Source organism: Piliocolobus tephrosceles, chromosome 8 (assembly GCF_002776525.5).
Source record: "Piliocolobus tephrosceles isolate RC106 chromosome 8, ASM277652v3, whole genome shotgun sequence".
NCBI lineage: Eukaryota > Metazoa > Chordata > Mammalia > Primates > Cercopithecidae > Piliocolobus > Piliocolobus tephrosceles.
The window spans coordinates 136,399,538-136,426,261 of NC_045441.1; the positions used below are offsets into that span (position 1 = coordinate 136,399,538).

The 26,724-nt window shown below is 37.5% G+C and overlaps 1 protein-coding gene across 2 annotated transcripts in view; it reads left to right on the top strand.

Moving 5' to 3' along the window:
• Positions 1–26,724, top strand: part of CNTNAP2 (contactin associated protein 2) — a 2,251,282-nt gene that overhangs the window by 1,404,660 nt on the left and 819,898 nt on the right. For both annotated transcript variants that reach the window (XM_026456367.1, XM_026456368.1), the window contains one exon: positions 3,475–3,594. In XM_026456367.1, the coding sequence (XP_026312152.1) occupies positions 3,475–3,594 (120 nt within the window). The remainder of the gene's footprint in view (positions 1–3,474; positions 3,595–26,724) is intronic.

Below are 26,724 nucleotides of genomic sequence, written 5' to 3' on the forward strand. Positions count from 1 at the left end.
TCCTTCCTTCCTTCCTTCCTTCCTTCCTTCCTTCCTTCCTTCCTTCCTTCCTTCCTTCCTCTGTCTCTCTCTCTCTTTTTTAGAGATGGAGTCTTACTCTGTCACCCAGGCTGGAGTGCAATGGCACAATCTTGTCTCACTGCATCCTCTGCCTCCTGGATTCAAGCGATTCTCCTGCCTCAGCCTCTTAAGTAGCTGGGACTACAGGTACCTGCCACCATGCCCAACTAATTTTTGTATTTTTAGAAGAGACCAGGTTTCACCATGTTGGCCAGGATGCTCTCGATCTCTTGGCCTTCAGCCTGCATTGCCCTCCCAAAAGTGCTGGGATTACAGGCGTGAACCACCGTGCCCAGCCTAATATTTTTTAAAAATGTATCTAGAGATGGGGTCTCACAATGTTGCCCAAGCTGGTCTCAAACTCTTGGCTTCAAGCAATCGTCTCACCTAAGTCTCCCAAAGTGTTGGGATTACAGGCGTGAACCACCTTGCCTAGCCTAATTGTTAACTCTGACTGAGAACTTTTGTAGATTGAGAAAGCAGCTGGAGTATATTGTAGACAAAGGCCACCCCAGAAAGGGTGAGTGTGAGGTAAGCAAGCTCCCGTGGCGAATTTGCCTGACCAGAGCACAGCGTTCAAGCTGGCAGGCAGCTGAAGCCGAGAAAGACCTGTTAGGACAACGAAAGTTCTTGTACACATAGATGAAGATCTGTGATATAATTTATAGATATTGAAGAAATATTACACATTATTTAACATAAAAGTGATGTTCCACAACTAGACCAACATTGGTTAAAAGCACACTTTAGTGAGAAGTAAAGAGATATTTGGGTAGAACAGCCAATTAATAAGGTGATTGTTGGAAATAAGATACCAGATGAAGGAAAATGATAAGGAGTTTTGGCAGAAGGAAAAGACAATGATTAATTACTAAATATTATAATGGAAAAGAAGGGGGATGGTTTCAATGGCAGATTGGCCAAAGGGACTAAGAGGAAAGCTAGAATTTGAATCTGACATCCTGGTTTCTCTTGAGCTGTACATAACAATTTTGATAATCTGGAGAGAGGTATAAAAAATTAATAGAACAGTTTTTTGCAAAGATTGTGAGTTTAGGTTACTCTTAACGCCTCTTTATTCCTAACGACCTACATCCAGTTGGTTTCTATGTCTTGCAGATGTTTAAAAAAAAAAAAATTTGAGGCTGGACACAGTGACCCACGCCTATAATCCCAGCACTTTGGGAGGTCAAGGTGCGGATCACCTGAGGTCAGGAGTTCGAGACCAGCCTGACCAACATGGAGAAACCCTGTCTCTACTAAAAATATAAAATTAGCTGGGCATGATGGCAGATGCCTGTAATCCCAGCTACTCGGGAGGCTGAGGCAGGAGAATCACTTGAATCTGAAAGGCAGAGGTTGTGGTTAGCCGAGATGGCGCCATTGAATTCCAGCCTGGGTGACAAGAACGAAACTGTCTCAAAAAAACAAACAACAACAACAACAAAAAAACCTTTGAAACATTTGAATCAGTTCTTCAGTTCTATTTACTCTCTTCTTTGTCATATTGCTTTAGTTGAAGTACTGGTAATCTTTCAACTGGCAACCTATATTTGAAACAGCCTAAATATTCTTTCTACCTTTTGAATTACTTCCCTTAAACCTGTTGCTTTGCTGCACAGAGTTTTCATTCTGTTTAAGTTGATACAAAACCTATACTGACTTATGCCATCTTCCTGCCAGCAGTTTAAAAATACTTTTCCTCTGCTTTTTATTGTACTGTTTTACTTGCTATGACATTCTGAATTAGAGCAGCCATGTAGTTTATCATCTGAATGAGGCCCTTGGGACATTGAAAGTGGGCATGTTAATAATTACACTGGGACAAAAGATGTCTGGGCTTTGCTTAGCTTTCTAGCCCCATCCTCTTCTAATAGCAGTTTACGAATGAGCAATACCAAAATAATTAGTGAACAAACACTGTTCCCTTCTATCCGTGTTGTTTACAGCTGTATCTGCAATGCCTAACGCACTGCTCAATGCACCATAGCTCCTCAATAACTATGTGCAAAAGAGGAAATGAGGGAGGGAGGCATGGAAGGAGAAATTAATAGATCAAAGAATTTTAGAAAGCTTGAATCTAGTACGCTGTTGTTGAAATGACATAGAGTTGAAAGTCTAATATCCTTGGAGAGAGGAAGCCATGGAAAGCCAAAGGAGACACAGAGAACTTGGTGTAGAGGAAGGTTAAAAAAGGGAAGTCCCAGAATCAGACCACCCATGAAACTGACTTTCTGATCTCAACCAGGGTCCAGTGAATTTGACTGGAGAAACAAGTTTTTCCAGAGCCTAATCATTCCTGTTAGAGTAACTACTGAGGTTTGTGCACAGCCAGGCTAGAAATCCAGAGAGATGGCAATGACTTTGAGACCCTCCTCAGTGCAAGCTCTCTAATTCTAGGACCATGCAATTATTTGTAATTAGTGCAATATAAGCTTTACAATGTCTTGTAATTTATTTTGTACTATTTTGTAATTTAACATACAGCAACCCCTAGGAGTGTAATTCAAGTGAAACTTACCCAAGGCTTCCCTGCTTTTGTATCAGGTAGACATATTTTTACCAAAAATGTATCTTAGTTTTGTGAAAAGAACTTTCAATTCTTCATTAACTTCTGGGTGGAGCTGTTTACAAAAAGTTTTCTCTGTAACATTTTAGATGTTCTAACTACAAAGGAGATATGTAAATGTCCGTTTTGTACTTCTGAAAACAGGTGCAGTCTCAGTGAGAAAAAGAAAATTTGTCATGAGCACTGGAATAAAAAGGGAAGTAATGAATAAAAACATAATTTAATTACATGAATGTCAGCTTTCTACACAAACTAGATTTGATGTAATTAAAGCACCTGGAACAAATAAAATGAATCAATGAAATCTCTCACCTTTTTTTTTTTTTGAGATAAAGTAAGATTCAAAATTACATACTATTTATGGACAACTTGTACTAACTATGCAAAAAATAAGTGTGCGTGTGAGCGTACGTGTGTGTGTGCACAAGAGAGGCAGAGAGAGTGAAGGATAATTTTTTCTGGCCTCTGAGTTGATAACCAACAAAGCAGCCAATATAAATTTTTTATAGTAAGGGGATAATATCTATAAATAAGTATAAACTAAATATTGTTTTCAATGATCATGAGCCCCAGTAAAATAAGCATTACATTTGTTTCATGATTGATTGTTTTAGTATTTTCCCCAGCATACAGTCATACCGGGAGCCTGATGTCTTTGTTAGGTTAGGAATGCTTATAGAGAAAGAAACAAATTATGAATTTAAATTTAGAGGCAAAGAATGCTCATTCCAGGAAGAACTACTCCTAACTAGTGGTTTGCTAGCATTGCCTGTGCCACTGCAGCATTTATCTGGGGAGCCATTTGTTCTGTGCTGTGCTCATGTAGGATATTTTGTTTGTTCTAGCTATCTACGAGCCTTCCTGTGAAGCATACAAACACCTAGGCCAGACGTCAAATTACTACTGGATAGATCCTGATGGCAGTGGACCTCTGGGGCCTCTGAAAGTTTACTGCAACATGACAGGTAACTGTGTCATATCTATGTTTTATGACGATGCTTTTCTATATGTTGCGAATAAGCAGTTCCACCAGTGGTTTGTTTCTTGGGTGCTGTGTTTTTATGACAGCATCTAATCAGCAAAATATTGCTGGATTTCTTAGATAAGATGATGAAATGTATTATTAATGCAATAAAACATTTTGACACTGTGCTTTTCAAAAAGTTTACCTTTGACGTGAACAATTAAGAATCTTTTTTTGTTTTTAAATCAGCATGTAGGGGGGAAAAACCAGAAAGAGAAATTGCAAAGTTAAGCCCAAAGAAAGAATTAGTAACCTAGACTAGGGAAATTTAGTGTCACTGCTCCAATATCCTCACTGCGCATTCTAGAGGAAGCTTTTAAATCATGCCAGACCTTCCTCAATTCTCCGTAATTATAGAGGAAATCTTTCTAAGTACTGAAATCCCATTCTGATAATAGCAAAAATTACCTGAAGCTTTTACGAAACATATTTGGGCCTTACTTCTTGGGAAGAGGACCTAGTTTTTCTCCACTACCATGTGAAATGAGATTATGGGTTCTTGTCAACTGCCACAACAACGTGTAAAATGTGCAGATCTCTAAGATAAGAACGGATTTTCCATCAGACACTTGGCAACATCTTACACTTCAAAAACCCCGAGGGAGGTGTGAGGTATGCATTGTTTACTGGCTCCAGCAAAAGACCAGCATTTGATGTGAACTCCTGGGTATAAGATGATAAGGGTAATGAAAATAAGATGCTACTGATGGTAATTACTGAGTGTGACTGTTTACCACCCGTCAAGTACCGTGACAAATCCTTTAGACAGACAGACACTTGAGTTTACATCCTGGCTTCATTAGTCACCACATGTGTAATATTGGTCACTTTAGTAACTTTGCTAAATTCAATAAGCCTCAGAATCTTTATCTGTAAATGAACTAATGAGAATACCCACCTCATAGCATTATTGTAAGAATACAATAAGACAATCCGCATATGGTTCTAAGCTTATTGTCTAACACATGGTAAACCTTCAATAAAAGTTATTGGATGAAGAAATGTAAAGGCTTTGGGAGTTAAATAACTTGCCCATATTAGGCCAGGTGTGGTGGCTCACGCCTGTAATCCCAGCACCTTGGGAGGCTGAGGTGGGCAGATCACGAGGTCAAGAGATCGAGACCATTCTGGCCAATGTGATGAAACCTGTCTCTACTAAAAATCCAAAAATTAGCTGGGCTTGGTGGCACACACATGTAGTCCCAGCTACTCGGGAGACTGAGGCAGGAGAATCACTTGATCCCTGGAGGCAGAGGTGGTAGTGAGCCGAGATCATGCCACTGCACTCCAGCCTGGTGACAGAGCAAGACTCCATCTCAATAAATAAATAAATAAATAAATAAATAAATAAATAAATAAATAAATCTTGCCCATATTATTCAGGCAAGATTCAAATTGAATTATTTGCAGCCCATGGATCTTACTTCTGGCTATAGTTCAGAACCATTTATAGAGTTTTATCTTGTTTTTGGTTTTGTTTTCTATACAAACTTCTTGGCACCATCCCTGCAGACTCTGATTCATTATGTGTGAAGTGGAAATCAGATTGTGCAACTAGAACGGAAAACCAGGAATGGCACTCTAGGCAAGCAGATACCAGCGGGGAACTCTCAGCAGTATCAGGAAGCCAGGCATGGTATAGAATGGAAGGGAAAATGGTGCGGACAACAGTGTAGTATGGAAGACATGTGGAGAAGACAATAAAGTGGGAGCTGACCAGTCTGGGCAACATAGTGAGACCACATCTCTATTTAGAAGAAGTCCCAGCTCCTTGGGAGGTTCAGGTGGAAGGATCCCTTGAGCCCCGGAGGTTCGAGGCTGCAGTGAGTCGTGAGCATACCACTGTACTCCAGTCTAAATTTCTAAATTTCCCTAAATTTCTAATTTTCCCTAAATTCTGATTTTCCCTAAATTTCTAAATTTCCCTATATTTCTAAATTTCCTCTAGAAATTTGGAAGATGTTAGCTCTCAGTTTAATTTCTTTTCTATTTTGAAAAAGAACTTTAGTCATGCCTCAGAGAAGGAATACACTTGCCAGAGAGATTAATCTAAGAGTTCACTGACAGCTGGACTTGTCAGTGCACTCGAATTCTTTTTTGTATACCGTCATTTTTATCTTATTAGCACTAAAATAGTAACCTATGATGACTTGACTTAATGTATAAGAATCTTGATTCTGGTTTCTCCTAATATATGAAAATATATAATACAATTAAAGTCTGTTCTTAACCTCAAGGAACATCAGGGTATCCTGGGTTGGACTGGACAATTAAGAATTTATTTTAGTTATTTTCTTAAATTCATCTCAAAGGAAAATTAGAAAAAGAAACAAAACTGTAATATACACAATTCTCATATCAAGAACACACACAACACACAGGATTAGTCTACTCTCAGGAGAGCTTCTCCTGTGCATTGAATCCTTTGCTCAGAAACATATGTCTTATCTTCATCAATATCTCCCTTAAACAGTATGGCTGCAATTTAACTCAGCACTTCAGATGCCATCTGAGCTGTAAGGAGCAGGTACAACTTTTTGCAAATAGAATACTTTTCTTCTATTCATTCAAGATAGTTATGATCATCAGTGTGTTCAAGGACCCTTGAAGAATCTTCCCTTACAGGCCAACAGGCACCTTTCAGTTCTTTGCCACTGATGAACCCTTTCTTTTCCTGGAAAGAATGTGGATTTAGCATCATTAGGAGAGCACGATGCCACAAAGCTTGGCTTGAGCTATTCCATTTCCAAGAGATACACGTTAAAGAAGAGGAGGGAGTGACAGCGTGAGGTAGTCTACAAAGTCTTGGTATACAACTCTATGTCGTGAAAAATTATAAATGCTCCCCTAAACCTGAAGTATAAAAGGAGGCAAGCACTCAAAAAGGTGAAGAAGAGAAATTAGCCCTATAAATCAATCCCCCAGGGCACAAGAGAGATTGGCTTATTCCAAAGAACTGAAATCCCAGTCGTTAGAACATAGTGAGCCTAAGAGAGGGACTGAAAATAAAGCAGGAAAAAGGTGGGTGGGGGCAGGCCAGAGCAGACCAGCCGTAAGGAATGTAGGACAGGAAAAAATTTGCACTTTTTTAAAATTTATTTTTCAATTGCAGTGGGTGGTCATCTATGGAAAGATTTTAAGCAAGATAATAAGATCTTGATTGCATTCATACATCTACCACTTGGGCTACTATAAGAGACAGCATGAAAACATTGGGACCAGCTCTGATGCTGTTATTGTGAAAGTTCAATGAAGAGATGATGCTGCCTTGAACTAGGATAGTGATGGCTTAAAGTGATGAGAAATTGATACATTTTGAGATCTGTTTTGAAGGTAGAATTGACAGGATTGGTAAAAGTTTGGATGAGAATGTTTAAAGAGAGACAGTTATCAATACTAACTTCTCAACATATGGACTGAGTAACTGGATGAATTATAGTGCCATTTAGGAGAAGTGGACAATTAAGGGTAAAACAGTTTTAAAGGAAGCTCAAGAAGTTACTTTTGACCTAATTAAATGTGAAGTGCCATGTGCCATCTAAACTGAGATGCAAATTTTGCAGTTGGATAAGCCCCCAAAGCCTGATTGGTTTAGAGATATAAATGTGCCAATTATTAGCATATTAATATATGAGAATTGATAATATCATTTGGGGATTGATGTAACAGAGAAACAGCATCTCAGGAATGGGCTCTTAGAAACTCAATAGGCAGGACACAGTGGCTCACGCATGTAATCCCAGCACTTTGGGAGGCCAAGGCGGGTGGATCACTTGAGCCCAGGAGTTCAAAACCAGCCTTGGCAACATGGCAAGACCCTATTTCTACCAAAAAAAAAAAAAAAAGAAAGAAAGAAAGAAAGAAATAGCAAAAACAAAACTAGCTGGGCATGGTGGTGCAAACCTGTGGTCCCAGCTACTTAGGAGCATGAGGTGGGAGGATCACTTGAGCCTAGGAGGTCAAGGCTGCAATGAACCATCATCACACCACTGAATTCCAGCCCAAGTGCCAGAAACCCTGTCAGGAAGAAGGAGGAGGAGGAGGAGGAGTGGGGGGGGGGAGGGGAGAGGAAGGGCAAGGCGGGGGGCAGGATGAGGAATTAGTCCATTCTCATGCTGCTATAAAGAACTTCCCTGCGTCTGTTCTCACACTGCTGTGAAGAACTTCTCTGAGACTGAGTAATTCATAAAGGAAAGCGGTTGAATTGACTCACAGTTGCTCATGACTGGGGAAACGTCAGGAAATTTACAATCATGGCAGAAGGGGAAGCAGACACCCTTCTTCACATGGCAGCAGGAGAAAGCATGTGAAGACAGCATTGTCAAACACTTAAAAACCATTGGATCTCATGAGAACTCACTCACTAACATGAGAAGTGCTTGGAGAAAGCTGTCCCCCTAATCCAATCACCTCTCACCAGGTCCTTCCCTCAACACATGGAGATTGTGGGGATTACAATTCAAGATGAGATTTGGACAGGGACACAGAGCCAAACCATGTTACTCAGTAATTCAACAGAGAGAGATTAGGGTTCTAGTATTAAAATATTTAATAAGTGTTTGGAAAAATATACATAATTGAGGGTAAGTAGAGAAAAAGTTCTCACTGAGAGCATTTGTCGCGCAAATAGATCATCTGTGTGGAAGTTAAAATGACTGCTTAGATCCTACAGAATGACAAAAAGACTTGGAGAATGAAAAGCAACTTGGCATCCATGTACACATATATAGTGGATGTGGTGGTGCCACAGACGTATGGCAAATAACAGCCACTAGAATGCGGGGAACGTGGTATGGCCAGGAATGATGAACCTTCTACGGATGCTGTATAGACAGTATAGGAGAACCATGGCTTGAGCTACATCCTAGGCAATTAAGGGATGTTCTAAGTGACAGAGCCTTTCCAGCACTGCATAGGACACCAGCAAAATCTTCCACAAAACGGCTGACTCATGAGCTGAGTCTTGAAGAACAAGTGGGTGTTATGAGGCTGGGAAATCATGAGAAGGAAAACTAGGTCAACTTATAAAATGCTTTGTGTAGGATGCAGAGCAGTTGAAACTTTGTCCTGAGGTGGGAGCAAGCGATGGATGGTTTCAAGCAAAAGAGTAATTTAATCAGGCATTGTATATTAAAAACATCACTTTGGCAGCTGTGCAAAATATTCTCCAAAGGAGACCCAGAGATAAGACAGGGAAACAGGTCCGAAAGCCCCTGTAGTAATGCAGGAGTTGAAAATGGAGACTTAAAGTAAGAAGGGATTGATTTGATGAGTATTTAAGAAGATGAGTTGGCCAGACTGTTACTTATGAGATAGAGAAAGTTGAAAATGATAACCCCATGACATGGAACACAGAGAAGCAGAGGAAAACTAGGAAAAGGGCAAGATTCTATGTTGCTTTGGGTCCCTGCAATTCAACGGGGTAAAGTTGTCCTATAGGCAGATGCTACACAAAGTCCTGTAGGACCTTGAACACATTAAAAAAAAAAAAAAATTGTGGCTGGGCACAGTGACTCATGCCTGTAATCTCAGCACTTTGGGAGGCCAAGATGGATGGATCATCTGAGGTCAGGAGTTCAAGACCAGCCTGACCAACATGGCAAAACCCCATCTCTTCTAAAAATACAAAAATTAGCTGACTGTGGTGGCAGGCACCTATAGTCCCAGCTACACAGAGGGCTGAAACAGGAGAGTCACTTGAGCCTGGGGGGCAGAGGTTGCAGTGAGCCAAGATTGTACCACTGCACTGTGGCCCAGGCAACAGAGCAAGACTCCATCTCAAAAAATAAATGAATAAATATAAAATAAAAAAATCTTGTCTCGGTTTTCTTGTAAATAAAGTGCAGGAATTGGAATAAGTTGACTTCTACCCTGCCTTTCATTCAAAAAAAAAAACAAAGGAAAATATTTATCTTGTTACCATGAGACATGAAAAAAATCACTGCTTGCAGTCAAATAATTTAGACACAAACCTCTTATCTCAAACAAGCTTGAATTTACTATTTCTTGGCTAAGTTTGACATAAATTGACTCTCTTTATTTTTTATCATAAGGCAGTAGTTCTACTATGTAATTCTTCTGACTGTCTGCAGCTCAGAGCTACATCTCTCAGAAATTTGGAAATTAGGGGGTATCCTAAATTATAGAGCATTTCGAGTGCTGCACAGTTGATGACATTGAGGAGAGAAGATTTTTCACTGAGTCCTTTGTAGAAAAATATCATCCTGTGAAAGCCAAAGCCTGGTTTCTTTTTTTAGACCTTAGGTCACATGACAAAATGTGATCATTGGTAGCCTTGCCTTCCTTCTCCATTTTTATGCTCCCTCTGAAAATCTGTTGTTAAAACTTTGTGAATATAAACTATCTTATATTTTCAGTATCAACCTCTTTTAATTGTATATTTTTTTCTAACATTTCAGCTTTTCATTTCCATTTTCTTTAGGTGTTACCAGCATCCTCTCCCTAGAAACCCTGAACCTTTGTATTTAAAGCTTCATTTAGTTCTTTCTTCTAGATGATTAATAGTAACAACAGTAAATAATGCTAGATCCAGTCATTATCCTTGGAACTTTACTATCTATCCTTAAACCTAAGACAATATTTTTCTTCATCCTCTATCCTCTAATTCATTTTCTCTGTAAATCTCTTTGCATTCATTTTTTTCTTAATTTAAGTAAGCATCTGTGCTCTAGTGCGTGAAGTTTAAAGTCCAAATAAAGTACTCCTCTTCCATTCTTCCTAGCCCTGGTTTTGCAGTTTTATCAAAAAGCCATTCAGCTTGTTTACATAATTTGTGCTTTATAAAGCCCCAGGATTTAACTGATCAAATTCTATTATCCTCTATAATAGTAAAAGCTGTTCATGTCTTTTTAATCTAATATTTATAGAGAGCTTGTAACGGAAGTTTCTAAGCCCTTGCCCTCGGTATTAGCATTGTATTTAGTATTATGCTTCTCACAAGTTGTACAAGTACAGTGTGGGCAGGAGAAAATGGGTCACTGAGGTGGTGGACTTGGGCTCCAGTGGAAAGTATCATAAACCCACCCACTTCCACCTCCCCGTGTCCACAAAGCAAAACAGTTTCTATCCTATAGTACAGTCATGCACCGCATATATTTCAGTCAACAATAGACTGCATCTAGAATGGTGGTCCTGTAAGATTACAGGCCGGGCGCTGTGGCTCATGCCTGTAATCCCAGCACTTTGGGAGGCCGAGGCGGGCAGATCACGAGGTCTGGAGATAGAAACCATCCTGGCTAACACGGTGAAACCCCGTCTCTACTAAACACACAAAAAATTAGCTGGGCGTGGCGGCGGGCGCCTGTAGTCCCAGCTACTCGGGAGGCTGAGGCAGGAGAATGGCGGGAACCCGGAGGCGGAGCTTGCAGTGAGCCGAGATCGCGCCACTGCACTCCAGCCTGGGCACAGAGAGAGACTCCGTCTCAAAAAACAAACAAACAAAAAAACTATTTATGGTAGAAGGAAATCTGGTAAACTGAGGAAAATAAAGAGGGGAAAAAAAGATTATAATGGTGTATGTTTACTGTACCTTTTCTATGTGTAGATAGGTTTACATACACAGACACCGTTCTGTTACAATTGTCCACAGTATTCAGTACAGTAACATGTTGTACAGGTTTGTAGCCTAAGAGCAATAGGCTTGACCATACATCCTAGGTGTGTGGTGGGTTATACCACTGAGCTTTGTGTAAGTACACAGTATCACGTTCACACAATGACCAGATCACCTAATGACACATTTCTCAGAACCTATGCCTGTTGTGAAATGACACATGACTGGACTCTTTTCCTTAGCAGTTTACAGTAATACAAATTTAGTATACACAGTTTCTGTGTGTCAAGGCACAGATTACCTGGGTCTACTGCTCAGGGTCTCACCATTCTGAGACCAAGGTGTCAGCCAGGACTTGGATTTCACCAGAGACTTGGGATCTTCTTGGAAGTTTATTCAAGTGTCGACAGATTCATTTCCTTGTGGTTTAAAGACTGATGTCTTATATTCTTACTGGCTGTTGGCCCCAGATTGCTGTCAGCTCCCAGAGGCTGCTCCCAGGTCCCTGTGGTGGGGCTCTGCCTGTCCAGGAGGAGTTCTCTGACTCGCTTTCCAGCACTTACCTGACTTGGTCCTCACTCAGGATAATTACCCATTTGATTAACTCAAACTCACCAGATTACAGCCCTCAAGTACACCTGCAAAATCTCTTCATCTTTTCCATGTAAAGAAGCCCAATCCCATTAGTGACACCCCATAATATTTCCTGGCCCCACCCCCAGTCTAGGAGAGGTTATTATGCCCAGTGGACCCACCAGTGGCTGGAATCTTGAAGACCATTTTAGAATTCTGTTCAGCATGCTTACCTATGTGCCTCTGTAAATTATTCATAATTCCAACAACCTTTATTTCTACCTTTTGAATAAGAGGAGTGCCATATTTAGATTATAAGATCTTAGGCTCTACTGTTAATATTCTTATAGTTGTAACATACTGTTTGGTAAAAAGTTTGACAATAAAGATAAGCAAAAATAAAAATTGCTTGTCAACCAGAAATGACAGTTACTAACACATTAGGCACTGTGTGATAAAGATTTTATATGTGATACAGGTAACTGCATATATAATTGAGGGCAAACTAAATGCCAGCCACATTTTTAAGATATCACATGCATTAACTCGTCCAATAACTCATGACAACCTCACAAGGTGGGTAATACTATTGTTCTCCCATTTTTTGATGATAAAACTAGAGCTCAGAGAAATTAAGTACTGGGCCACACGCGTAGTAAATAATGAAGTTTGACTTTTTAGCCAGGCTTGTGTGTTCAGAGCTAGTTTGTAGTTACCGTGTGTATGTGTATGTTCACACAAGTTCACACATATGTAGGAACAGCACTCCTCGTTTTAGATTCTGTAGTATGATTTACAATATGATTGCCAAAATGAGCATTTTTTATTGATATCTCTTCATTATCATTAAAACCTTCTTACACAGCTCTGATTCATTAGCTGTGGTTTGGACAGCATTTTTGTTATAAACAATTTACTTCTTAATTATCTAACTAATGCCTTGGGGTTTTTAAGCAGAGGACACCTTTTAAATGAAATCAATATATAAACCATTATAGGTAATTAGTAACATTTTTAGTTCTTAATTCAACTATAAGTATTTTCTCTAATATAATTTTCTAAGAACTTTACATAATTTGTATATGTCCTGTATACCTAGGTTTATCATCCCTTAAGGTTTGAGCCCAGCTTTCAGAATAACTTAAACTCTATCACCAACATCTAGTTAATTTTTCAATGTAAAGTCTTAAACTGAATCTAACAAAATCTTGTTTGAATATGCAACAGGATTGAATGAAATTGTACTGGATATCATCTGTAACAACATGATGGTTATATTCTTCCCCTTTCCGAGAGGAAATCGTGTAGAAATGGGGACACACAGAGCTCTCCTATTCTATATTAGGGCTTATTAACATTCATAAATTGGGCACTACCAAGCTAGTAACCCCTTCATTTTCCTATATATCATAACTATTTCTCTGATGTGTGGACTGGCTTCCTCCATTTTTTCCCTCTACTCATTTTTATCTTTTTCTCATCAAAGCCATTTTCTCTCCTCTTTCTGTCTCCTAACCTAGTTTACCTCCTCTATGGTTAACCTGCTCGGAGAATAGCTGTCCTTTATGTCTTCTTTCAGACATATCTTCTCCTCTTTGTCGACCTCTCACAGGCTGTCTTTGTTATAAACCTTTGTAATCACTCAGCAACTCCTGCTTCACGCATTCAGCTATTTCAGTTCTTTACAATCAGTGTAAATCTTTGAATTCAATTCTGCTCATACAGCTTCAATTGAAAATCTCGGAACCAACTCGCTGATCAAACACAGCCTGTAAAGAACTCTTCTCTGAAACTGATTACCCACTCCCGAAGACTCCCTTCTGGGTTCAGCCTCATTCCACAGACAGCTTCTGCCTGCCAGGCTTTCTTTGCAATCTCGTCTTCATTGTGTGTCAGTCATAGTGATGGGTTAATACTATAGAAGTTCTCAAATAGTTTTCAAACTTTAAATTAAAAAAAAAAGGAGAGGACAACCATGAGATCCAGTGAGGCCTACACCACAGGAGAGGACCCAGAAAGAGGGTACGAGACCCCAGGTGAAATCAAGACAAAGTGGCTTTAGATACACAACAGGTCACTCAGCCCTTCTGAGGCCTCCAAAATCGTACTCTATATGCAAATGCTCTTCCTTCAAATATTTTAATCTAACCTGACAAAACAGTATCTTACAGACACTGCCCGATTTTGTGCTTTTAAAAGCACTGCCTTTGTTATGCAATTGCTCTGCTCAAAATCCGAGAAAGACCTAACAATGTGTATGGCTAGGGACTGTTGTTTATTTCCTCTGGCACTTGGAATCTGAAACTCTTGCCTAGTCTACAGTAATCAACTCTTCAAACAGGATGGGAAACACACACACACACACACACACACACACACACACACACATTGGGAAATTCAATTAAGATCAACTCATTGCTTTGCAATCCAAAATCAAAAACCCCAGGAATAATTTCATACTTTTTTTTACTAGGAATTTCTCTCTTCCAGCTAAACTTAAAGCCAATAACTGGGTTTCTGTTTCTCCAAACTTTAGGTTTTTCCAATTTGTGGATCACCTTTTATTTCTTCTGAGGATGTCAAGTTTCATATCAGAATGTCCCTGGAAATTTTAGAAAGAAAATCTCATATAGCAGCTAATCTCTCTTTTTATCTTGTGTCTTTGTCTAATCACCGCAACCAAGAAAGTTAAATAGTAAACTGAACTAATATTATATGTTGCCCTAACTGGAAAATACTTGAAGTTTTATTTCCTGGAACTGACTTAAACTAGAGGCCCTAAAACTTATCAGTTCCCCACATAAATGACTGCTGCATAAAAGTACTTGTTTCATTAATGAATAATGAAAACAAAACTTTGGGAAAAAATATCCCTGTCGACGAAGTTGTCAAAAAATCTGTTTGCTGCATTTAGAAACAGACAGCTTCACTAGAATTAAACTCTTCACATAATTATTAATCTCTTGTTCGGTTTTTACTCAGATTTCTGAACAAAATCAACATTAAAACGTGAGACTAGGCAAGAACTTTCTATATCATTCACTTTATCATCATTACTATTATTATTCATGTTTTGCTTTTATGTGCATCCATGGTGTTCTGTCTTCACTGGACCCGTATTTGTCCTTCTGTTTCTAAGCTCACTTGGTGTAGCTCTAGGTTTCAGGGCTAGGACAAGGCAGCATAATTTTGAGAGGTGAAATGAATGTCTTCGCTGCTCCAGGCAGCAGGACGTGGAGGACAGAGCGGGAAGTTTGTCAGAACATTGTAGAATCTGGTATCTTTTTGCTCTCAGGTTTTAAAAGACTATAAAATAATATTGAGCATCTTGCTGACATTTCAGTTTGCTCTAACAGGAGATGTTTGCTGTCTGTATCTGGGGTATACCATCATCATGGACTTCATCTTCACCATGTCTGTGTTTATCCAAGAATGTCTTCGTCCCCCCTATATTGGAATTCATGATTTTTATATAATGTCTTCTTCATTTTAATTTTACTCTCTAATGTGGATATAGCACATCCCCTGGTAGCTCCTTGATCCTTTAGTACAGCCTACTTCTTCTCTGAAAGTTAGAAGAATCTTCTTTTTGTCCCAAATGTTCTGAAATTTCAAAACAATGTGACTTGGAATAGGTCAGTTTTCATGTATTTGCTGGGTGTTCACTTTAACATTGGCAACTCATGTTCTTAAATTTCTTTTTATTTGTCTGCTTGTGATTCTGTCTCTTATGATTTAGCTACTGTCTCTTTCTAGAATGCTTTCCATTGTGGTTTTAAATATGAGTTCTTTTTTCCTCTTGAAAATTTCCTTTTCAATGGTGTTCTGTTACTGCTTTATGAATGCAATACCTCTTTTGTATCCCAAGAATAATAAAACACCTTTTTTTCCCTTCTTTCTTAGTTTTCTCTAAGTTCCTTGATTCTGTTCATTTTTCTGACCTTCACAGCTTTCCTAATATTCGTGATTATTATTAGCTGTGAGTTTATTATTAGGGGTGGGAGGATCTTGTTGACTTGGAGCTTTACTGTGGGTTAGAGTAAAAATTATGTCCTGGCTTGCTCAGTATAGTCCCATTTTACTCCCATTGCCCTGGTATCCTTGTGAATAGCTCTTCCTTTTAGTCTCATTAGTGTCCTCGTTTGGATGATAAATTATTTGATCACCTCACGGCACAGGAAGCTGAGTGTTCCCGTTTTTGGACTTTCTCACCTGTTGTCAGCTTTTTTTTATTTGCTTTTTATTAGTCAGATTCTCTAAGGATACATTTTAAAATTTCTCTCTTGGAGGTTTCTGATCTGGTTGCCAACAATCTTGGAACCATTTGGAGAAAGAGGTCCAAGAGCATGGTCATTCAGTATATAGTATAAGTGTAGACAATCTCCATTTTCTATGTAGTTTCCACATCCTTTGTTCTTCTCAATGCAGGGATTCTTTTGGAAGATAAACCTCCAGTTATCTACCAGAGTGAGAGAGGAGTAGTCAATCAGCCACAAGGCCTAGGAGACCTGGGGATCTACTCTCTGTCAAACAGCCTTAATCCAGTTCTCCTTACTTTATTAATTACTGAATCTTTTATGTATTCATGGTTGAAAGTTGGGTTGGTTCTCATCTTTCCAGACTGTCAAGTTATGATTCAGCATTCTTGGCTCTACTAAGTCAGTGAGCATGTATTCATTTGCTTTCCATCCTCCAAAATTGTGTTGCTGGTTTTGATTCATATTCTCCTGATCTTTGTGGGAAATATGTATATGTGTGTGTGTGCGTGTGTGTGTGTGTGTATTTCCTAGCTTTAGGGGTATATATGTGTGTGTGTGAGAGAGAGTGTGTTTCCTAGCTTTAGGTGTGTGTGTGTGTGTGTGTGAGAGTGTGTGTGTGTCTTCCCTAGCTTTAGGGGTATATATCTCTGTGTGTGTGTGTGTGTGTGTGTGTGTATTCCCTAGATTTGGGGGTGTGTATATGTGTGTGTGCATTCCCTAGCTTTAGGGGTATATGTGTGTGTGTATGTGTGTGTATTCCCTAGCTTTAGGGGTATGTGTGTGTGTGTGTATGTGTGTGTATTCCCTAGCTTTAGGGATATATATCTGTGTGTGTGTGTGTGTGTGTATGTGTGTGAATTCACTAGTTTTAGGGGATTTAGAAGACATAAAAGTTAAATGTCAGTGTGCCAGTGTTTACCCACCATCCTAACCAAGGTGCACCTTCTTTATTTTTAATTCTGTAATTTAATGTCATAAAACCAAATAGTTCAAATATATGTTTCAAAACACATATTTCAAAATGTATGAAAATCTCCAAATGTAATGTAAATTAATAAATGTTCCTTGTTGGTTAAGGAGCGTCTAAAACACAAGTGTTTATTATTGATCCTCTGCTGTATCCGAGGTAAATTTTTCATCTCTTGTGTTTCATTTATTCTTCACAATAACCCGGAGAAGTATTAGGGTCCCAATTTTGATATATGGAAACTGAAATATAAACAGATGTTAACATTTTCTGTAACATAATTTACACAGGCTGTTTACACAAATAATATAGATTTAGATGACCTCCTATATCATTTAGTGGCATAAATGTGTCACTTTCACTTTTTAATAGGTTGAAACATTTGAAAAAACCCTCAGTTCTTATAATAATATAAATTACTATTATTATTATTTGAAAATTTTTTTCTTCTATGATTTCTGGTTAACTGGATTCTAGACTGAGGAAGGACCATGTCTATCTTGTTTACTACTGAACCCAGCAGAATGTCTGGTATATGTCGGCACTATCACTGCTGTGAATAGATCACGCTGCTGTGACTTTTTCAGTAGAGCTAAGTAGCCACCACCAATCTCAGTGCTAAATAAGAAAACAAGTTTGAGATAGGTAAGAGTGTGCCTCACTTATAATTAGAAGACATGCGTTTATTAGCAGTATGCTAAAAAATCATTCACACTATCTGTCCTATAAACGTGAAAAACTCCAAGTGCTCTATCCTTTTAGGCGCTCTAACTTGTCCTTGTATGGCTGGTTTTACAGTAAATAAGAAAATGTTCTAGAAGCAAGACTGAGTTTGCCTTATACTGGGATCAGGTAACTAGAATCCTCTAATGAATGAAAAAGATCTATTTAGGAATCAGGCCTCAGTCAGCATTATGAAAAGTAAAAGGTAAAGAGTTCACTAGATTCTTTCATCTTTTTGATGCAAGAGTGAAGAGATACTAAAATGTTTTAGCTAAGCAACTTACATGAACATGAGTAATTTCTTCCATCAATAAAAACTCAACTTCCATAATGCAACTAACAATTAAATTTATGTTAACAAAAATAGCAGGTTTTGAGTAATGGTAAATACAACTTATGTGCTTGCGGTAGTATCTACCTCTACAATCTGTTCTTTTAATGAAATGCTAGACAACCCCTATGAAGTGTGGGTTTTGTTCTCGCTTAGGATGACTGACCAGCCTTACACCAACCCTTGGATATAGAGCCATATTGTCTAATACACATGCAATTATATCTAACTGTCCTTGGGGTGTATTTTAAAAGTAAATTACAAACCACATAGCCTATGAGTTGACTAACTATCCGGGTCGTTTTACCAACTGTTTATGAAAGAAACTATGTCAACATAAAGCAGTCAATTTGGAAAACATGTGCAAGAGATGGTTACTTTCACATGACCAGTATGTTGATTAGTTGTAATGTGCTATAAAGAGTTGTGTTTTACTAATAGTGTCACTGATGACCCTTGGTTCATTCATCATACTTCTGCATCACTTCTGCTACTTATTAACTACGATCCCAGGCCAGCTTGAGCAATAATTTCCTTTACATTTTGCTTCGCTCATTACTTCTTTAACATGTCCTTATTTCTGTAGTCTTCCCTCTATGTTCTCCACTAGATAGAAGAAGAGGATTTGACATGATGCTAAGCCTATTAATATAATAGTTTCTTCTCTCAGTGGTATTTACATTTCAAAGAGAATAACAACAAGATGAACCAAAATATGGAAGCAATCTTTTCAGGCAGGATACCTTCCACTGCTCTCTAAATCACTCCTATCTATAGCACCCATTCTATCCATGTATACAAAGACTCGTAGCCCATGTAATATTTAAAGGCTCTCCCACGTAGAGTCTCTTCTATTGAGGTGGCAGGGGGGAATTGGCAAGCCACTATTTCTATTAACTGCTCTGTCTTTTGCTTCAATATCTGCTTCATAACAAGTTTTTTTGTTTTTTCTCACTAGCTACCCCATTTTATAGACAAAGGCTCAGAGGAAAATGAGATCAGAGAAAAAAAAAATGAGTTAAATATCATCTGCAAACAAATATAAAGCAACACACCATGCAAGAAATGCTTACCCCCTCTGGATAGAGAATTCTCTCTTGGTATCATGTTGGTGTCATTGTTCCCACCACCTCTACTATCCTCAAGTTTATCTTTCCTTTGAGAGTTCCAGATTCTATTTATTAAATATCCAGAATCTCCATACACAATATTCATTTTTAAGATTTTGAACTGCTAATCTCCATTCCTATTGATATTTGATGGCAAAATGTTCCAACTTCCTATACAACATTTGAGTACTTCCTTCACTGTGGCCATTTTAGAATCTGTATATAACTGGGTAGGCAAGGGCCAAACTTGCTCAGAAAGTTTCATAGATGCTGCAGTTTTATCATTACATTGCCTATCTGCATGGTAATTTTTTAAATCAGTTATTATAAGCATGTTTGATACTTTTGGTTGATAATGGAAAGTAAAGGGGAATAAAAGTTCAGCTAATTAAAAGAGATGATTAGAAAGAAGTTGGCTTTGCAGGAGATTTATTGATAAAACCACTGATATTTTCTTTTTCCTGTTTCAAGCCTTGGGCAAAACCCTTATGAAAACATTTAGAATTTAGAGGGACTTTCATGGCCCCACTAAGCATTTGACTCATCTGGTTGCTGCAGTGTCATTAAAATGAATTTTTGGTGCCGGTTCAGTTTGTCATTGGCTCTACAGATATGACTTTATTCACACTGATTGCTCTTCCGTTAATGGTAGTACAGTAAAGGAAACGAAATAAGAATATCGTGTTCAAAAGAAGGTCTACATGCAAAGGGTTTCCTTAACAGTATTATTATATCATGATGCTTTCAGAGATGTGAAGTATATTTATTAAATATATTCCTAGATTATAAGAATCTTGCTTTAAATGGTATATTAATTTTCTGCCATAGTGGAAAATTATTTAGTGTATGGTATAAATCATTCCTAAAATAAAACATTATGGGATTTTTATAAGCTTGTCAATATCAACTTTTCATTTAGAAAATTACAAAAGAAACCATTTATTTAAACACTTTAAAACCCTGTATATCCCAAAATTAAAGTATCATTTTCAACAGAGAGATAACTTTTCTGTCTTTTGCCTTCCCTAAGCTTAGAAAACTCACAAAGTTTATGAACTTTAAATCAAAATCAACTTTGTTTCTTAACTTCTCACCAACATTATTTTAAAATACTGAATATCTTTAATAAATATGGAGAAAAAGTCAATTCAGAAATATTCTTGCAAATTGGTCTCTTTTAACATAATCTTTAAGTCATCGCTTACACTTCCCAGTCACTTTAGTAAATTCTTAATTGACATGGTTCCAAATCTCTTCCTAATTCTGGTCATTATGTTCTTTTTCAAATTTAATCAACTGTGTGGTTCGATTAACAGCAAGCTTCATGGCAAGTACAATATAGTGAGGTTTTGTCAGATAGGAGAAAGAGGGTGTGAATCATTTCCCAGAGTTACGAAATATCTATGTTTATCATTCTTTGTTATCTTCCAGGTACAGATTTTAGAATTTTAATATGTTTACCTAAGCTTGCATAATTGTTAGTGTATTTACTAAACCAATTGTTAGTGTATTTACTAAACCAATGTTAGTGACGAACAGACATAAAATCTGATTGTGTGGAACTTATAATGTTATAAGTATGTATAAAATTATTTCAAACAATCTGTTATAATATGCCAGTGGTATAGTTGTTGCTGTCTGAGACATTGGATTATTGAAAAATGAGAAAAGTTTGTATTATTAATGTTCCATTTATAGCCAATTTCTGATAGATAATTAACTACCTTAAGAAAGCAATTCTCAAACTTTAGTGATTTGCGTATTGTCTTCAGAAGTTTCACTAAGCCCCAGACCACCTATTTAATTTTGTAATAAATATATTTTTAATTGACTCCCATTTTAAAATCTTATTCTCATTCTAATAAGATTTCCATGAAATATTGTGTTTAATACACTTGACATTCCTTCCTACTGTGCTGTTAGACAATCATATTGTTTATATATATCATAATGCAATATCATATGAAATGATATTTCACAAAGCATCAGTGGTGTACACACTTGGGAAATTCTGGCCTAACTAAACCCTTGTACCTAATTTAATATTTTTCTCCAAAATTATTAACTTTTATGACCTTAGACCAAGAATTGTGACTAGTGCAATTCACAAATTTTCAAAATTGAATACCTTATCTAAATGCAAAGAAGACTTCAGCATGATAACTTTATTTTAAAACACAGATGTTGTGATTTGATAGTAAATTATTCAACTGGATTCTAATGAGTTATTTGCTGACTGTTTATGCATGTTGACCCAAGTACTCTTCATTCCCACATCTGTCCTTTAGACAGTCTCCTTTTTCTGTCCTTCCAACTATAACTCCGATTTAATATTTAATGAACAATTAGTATGTTTTATATTCCTTCCCTCAAAGGAGACAAGCTGTCTCAAGACGTTCTAAACTGACCACTCCTCCTGCCCCTCTGCCCAACCCTGCCGTCCCTGGCCTCTCCTCTCTCTCACCTTACCAAGCTCACAGTCCTAAGTTTCAGGTAATGGCTATTACACCCTCACTGAATTTTGAACTGAAGAGAATATTAATTACCTACTCACATCTAGTTTTACAGATGAAAAACTTGAGACTTATGTTTTGATAGTCCAAACTTAAATGCTGAAATTTTTTTAAAGTGGGTTCAGCATATTCACACAAGTACCCCAATCATAATAGTTTGAACGCTTCCTAAAAACACCTTGTATTGCTGTGTGTGTTTCCATCAGTTTGCAAAATGTCGATCCTGTTTTTACATTATTTGTTTTTAGTGTTTTTTTGTTATTTGTTGTTTTTTTGTTTATTTGTTTGTTTTTGAGACAGAGTTTTGCTCTGTCATCCAGGCTGGCGTGATCTCGGCTACAACCTCTGTCTCCCAGGTTCAAGCGATTCTCCTGCTTCAGCCTCCCAAGTAGCTGAGACTATGGGCGTGTGCCACCATGCCTGGCTAATTTTTGTATTTTTATTAGAGGTGGGGCTTTGCCATGTTGGCCAGGCTGGTCTCGAACTCCAGACCTCAAGTGATCCACCCACCTCAGCCTCCCAAAGTGCCAGGATTACAGGTGTGAGCCACCATGCCTGGCCCATTATTCATTTATCTAATAGCTTAATCATTCATCACTGACATTTTGAGCATATTTAACAACATCAACAATAACAAAGTTCTAAAATTTCTCCAACACTGTGTTCTAGACATGGCGCTTCCTGTGAACAATTCCACTAGAGGTAGGTGGTGCTATTACTATTCCCTTTCATATGTGAGGCAGCTAAACCATAGGTAGATAACTGGCCTTGAGTCAACCATTATTAAATAGGAGAGTGGAAACTAGCTTCGTGTCATGCTGGTGATCACCATCTTTGTCATTTCATTATAATTTCCACTTTATTCCAGGTGCCGTGCTAGAGGTGTAAGATACTGTATAAATTTATAAAACACAAATCACATTTTAAATAGATCTTTAGTCTAGTTTAAAAGACAGAAGTAAAAGTATTTATTCACCAGAGGTACATACGAATAATTTTGGGCTATTGTCAGAATTCAAATCTGCCTTTATAGGAGAAAGATTCATGATTATTGATATACATGGAACCATGCTGTATAGACAGTTCCAGTCAAAATGCTCCACATTGCTTTGGACAATATCCGGATCACTGGAATAAGTACATAGCATGGCAAAATGAGTGTTGTGTTGTTTTTCCTCCTGGAAATAAAGCCAATATAAGACCCCTGGTCAACCAAGAGGAAAGCCCATAAAGGCAGGTTCCAGTAGCTCAGAGTTAGTGTATAGGATTTCTTGTGACAAAAGCATTATGACATATCATCAGTGAATTTCCCTTCTCCCATTCAAATCTGGAGATAAGTCACTAACTCCAGCTTAGTAACAACTCAGCAGTAACAACACGTGCTCAGTTTTGTTATCTGAAATAAAACAACAAAAAAATGTTTCTAGTGGTATAAGTGTTATAAAAATATACATTGTATACAAAGCAGAGAACTTATACATAGTAGGAGTTTGCTAAATATATATTTCTAATTGATTAAAGAAAATACAATAGTAAGGACCTACCTATTTATACATATAAGTAATTTGAGTTGCGGAATATAACGTAAGATTATGTAATTTTTTTCTCCTTGTGCTGTAAAATATGAACAAAGAGATTTTAGAAAAAGATATAAAGAATTGTATCACTTATTAAAAGTGATAACACTTACTGAAGTTCTTTAAAGGACATTGTGCTTTTAAAGAATTTTTGTAATACCCTGAAGTTTCAAATAAGTGAATATCTGTAATTGACAGGCAAGTCTAATGAGAGTTGTGGTGTTGTAAATTAGCTTTGTAGTTTCAATTTTTTATCCTGAACCGGTTTACACTGGCACTTGTAGATTGCATGTTCTTATTGCAGGTGACATTGAGAGATTACATTAAGTTGGTTATCGATCATACTGTATAGGTTCACTTTACTAAAATGTAATCTCTGTTTCAACAAATCTAAATCTGACAAAATATGCCATTTTCATGCCTTATGGACTCAGAAAGAAGTTATAAGGGAGATGAGAGGCAGGTTGCAGCCACAAACTCTGGGCATTTCAAATCTAGCCCAGAGCGTTATTTATTAAATTAAATGATACATATGAAAATGTTTCCTATATTTAATATCCTGTTATGAAACTATAGTACTTTAAAAAGTACAAACAAGGGTCATTGAATATTTTCTGTCTACAAAACATTCTGGAAAGTATTTAAATGAATAAATCAGTTCCCTCCAAAGACTGAGTAGTAAAGAAATTATTTGTGCCAATAGTGATGTATCTATGCGAATTATCATAACAGAAGTAAAACAGAATTGTATATATATATTTCTTTTCTTATTTCTAGCTTATCTTATTAATTGTGTCAGCTTCTTTTCATGTTTTTCTTTATATAAGTTAATCTGGTCTCATTCTTTCTGAACTAATCATATCCTACCCTGACTTTACCAAACATACAAAAGTAACTATAGCCAAAGCTACTAATATTGATCTGGACTTCTTCATGCAAAACAATGTTCACATTCATTTAACTGCGGACTCTAATCCCCAGAGCCATTTAGTCATTATTGTGATATCATTTTTGTTACTTCAAACATTTGGCATGCAAGCAGAAACATGTATATGTGTGTTCCTGGAAAATCTATCAAGCAGATTCCCAGGAAGTCTCATAAGGTGGTATTTATTACATTCATAATATTATTATTGTTCAGAGACCTTGTTGAAAACCAAGAGGTGTTGAAACCCTAAGCGAATGACCCATTAAATACAACTCAGTAGACTGATGGATAAAACTAAAAAGCCAATTAATTTAATTTATGAGAAATAATTATCTACAAACCCTGATACTCAAAATTGTAACTACTGCATCCTCTCCCTATGGCAGTTCTACATAATCAGCTCCATTTGGGGGCTTAGAATCAGCACGAAAGGAATTACATGAATCACCTGAATTGATGACATATGGCTAAGCCTGTTTGTTGCATTATTTTGCTACTTTAGTCTGCTGGATAAAATTCCCTCTCCATCAGATAGTGCTTTGACAATCACCAAACACTTCTGCTCCTACAACTCTATTCTTTTTCCTAACTTTTAAAATGTAACAAATACCATTCTGCTCATCTCACACACACACACACACACACACACATATATATATATATATATAATGTCAAACAGATTAAAATTAGTTCTTTCCAACATACAAATCAATCCATCTCATATAAGTTTAAATCTTTCTATTCTGATCCAGGTATCAATTTTAACTCTGCAAATAATTGTATTCCTCACATGTCTACATTGTGGGGACACCAAAGTACTCAGAGCATATTCTCCAAGGGGAGGTGCCTGTAACACAACATTATAAAATATGAACATTATGTTTACTGTCAGTGTCTCAGGTAACAAAATAATTCATTGATTCTCAGATTCACATGATTTTTCACAGTTTCAACACCTCTGAAATCAGCACGTATCTTACTGTTGGTAGCATCTCACAATCTCTATTGGCCAAGCGGAGACTGTGGCATGGGTGTCTTTGCCTATGGACATGTGGCACTTGCATCAAAACTTGCAGAATAGGCCTCAGTGCCTTAGAGGAATGTTCCTGAGACAATAGAGGCTCACCCTTTTTAAGAACTCTATCACCAATGCTTTTGTAGACAGACAGAACCATTCAGAGGAACATCAATGATTCAAGTTGCAAAGTGTTCCAAGAGTGTTAGATTATGAAATGAGAAGAAATTCGGGGGATGGCTTAACCAAGTCATGTCACTTATGTTTTCCTTTTCAAGTATGCACAAAAGTGATATAATTTTAAAAAGATTAGAAGAACCCTTGAGATGTTTCATTTTCTTTTTCTTAGTGGTGCACAGTATACTGGTGTATCTTACAATCCAGGGCCTCCTAATTATGAAATATAACAAGACATATTTTAAAGTAATATTCCATCTGTATACATTTATTGGACATTGTAGAAATATCTAGGAGCAGAAGTCAACACCTTTTTCAAGGCAGGCAAATCTTTATTTACTCCTTTATAAAGGATCATCGTAGAAAGTCATTTCCTTATTCTGAAATATGTAATGGATACATTTTAGTAATATTTTCAAATTCTATCCTAATAGAAAATGGAAAAATTAAAGCTGTTGATTCATGAGGTATGATGATCTATTCTATTACCACAGAGTCAAAGCCATTACATGGTTCGCCCTTGAAAAAATAGTAGAGACTATAAATTTGTGTAGATAAGATACGGGAAGAAAATGTCATGTTTAAATCTGTAAATGGAATTCCCTGGAAAAGGGTTAGCAGCGCCACTATTACTGATGTGAAAAATTCAGAGCTGTTTGCCTCTTCCTCTCTGATCCAGAGATGCTCCTGAGAAAGACACGGCTCTGCTTTGAAGAGGCTATAGCAGGCAGGCATCTTCATGCTCACACAGGCCTCTCTGCTGAGGTGGCCTCTCGGGGAGACCTCACAAAAACTCCCTGTCCCCAGCTCCCAGGATCAGGGAAGAAGGCTGCCCTTGATGGCCTGTGGAGATCTGGAGACAGGGCGTGCGGCCAGGACAGACATTGATTGGCACGACCCTCAGTGAGAATCTCAGTGACCCTCCTAGGACCTCCTGGGTCTGCTAGGGCACATCAGTCTCTGAGTCTCCGTGTTGCCCACAGCCTTCTGTCTGCACTTTCCTAAAAGCAGTTCCCATACATTGAATTTCTGTGGCTTGACTTAATTTACTATCTCCGTATGTCAGTTCCAAATCAGAAGCAGGCATATTTACAGACCTGGCTTGGTTGGCTTACCCAGTTAAAGATGTTAAGTAATTAAATTGTCTTTTTTTTTCAACAATGCAGTATTATTTTTTAAATAATGCAGTATATAAGGATATACTGTTCTAATTTAAAAATCTAATCTGCTGTTCTAATTTAAAAATCATTAAACAAATAAATATCATTACTATGAGTTAGGCATAAAATAACTTTGGTGAGATATGTACAAATTTCTATGTAAATT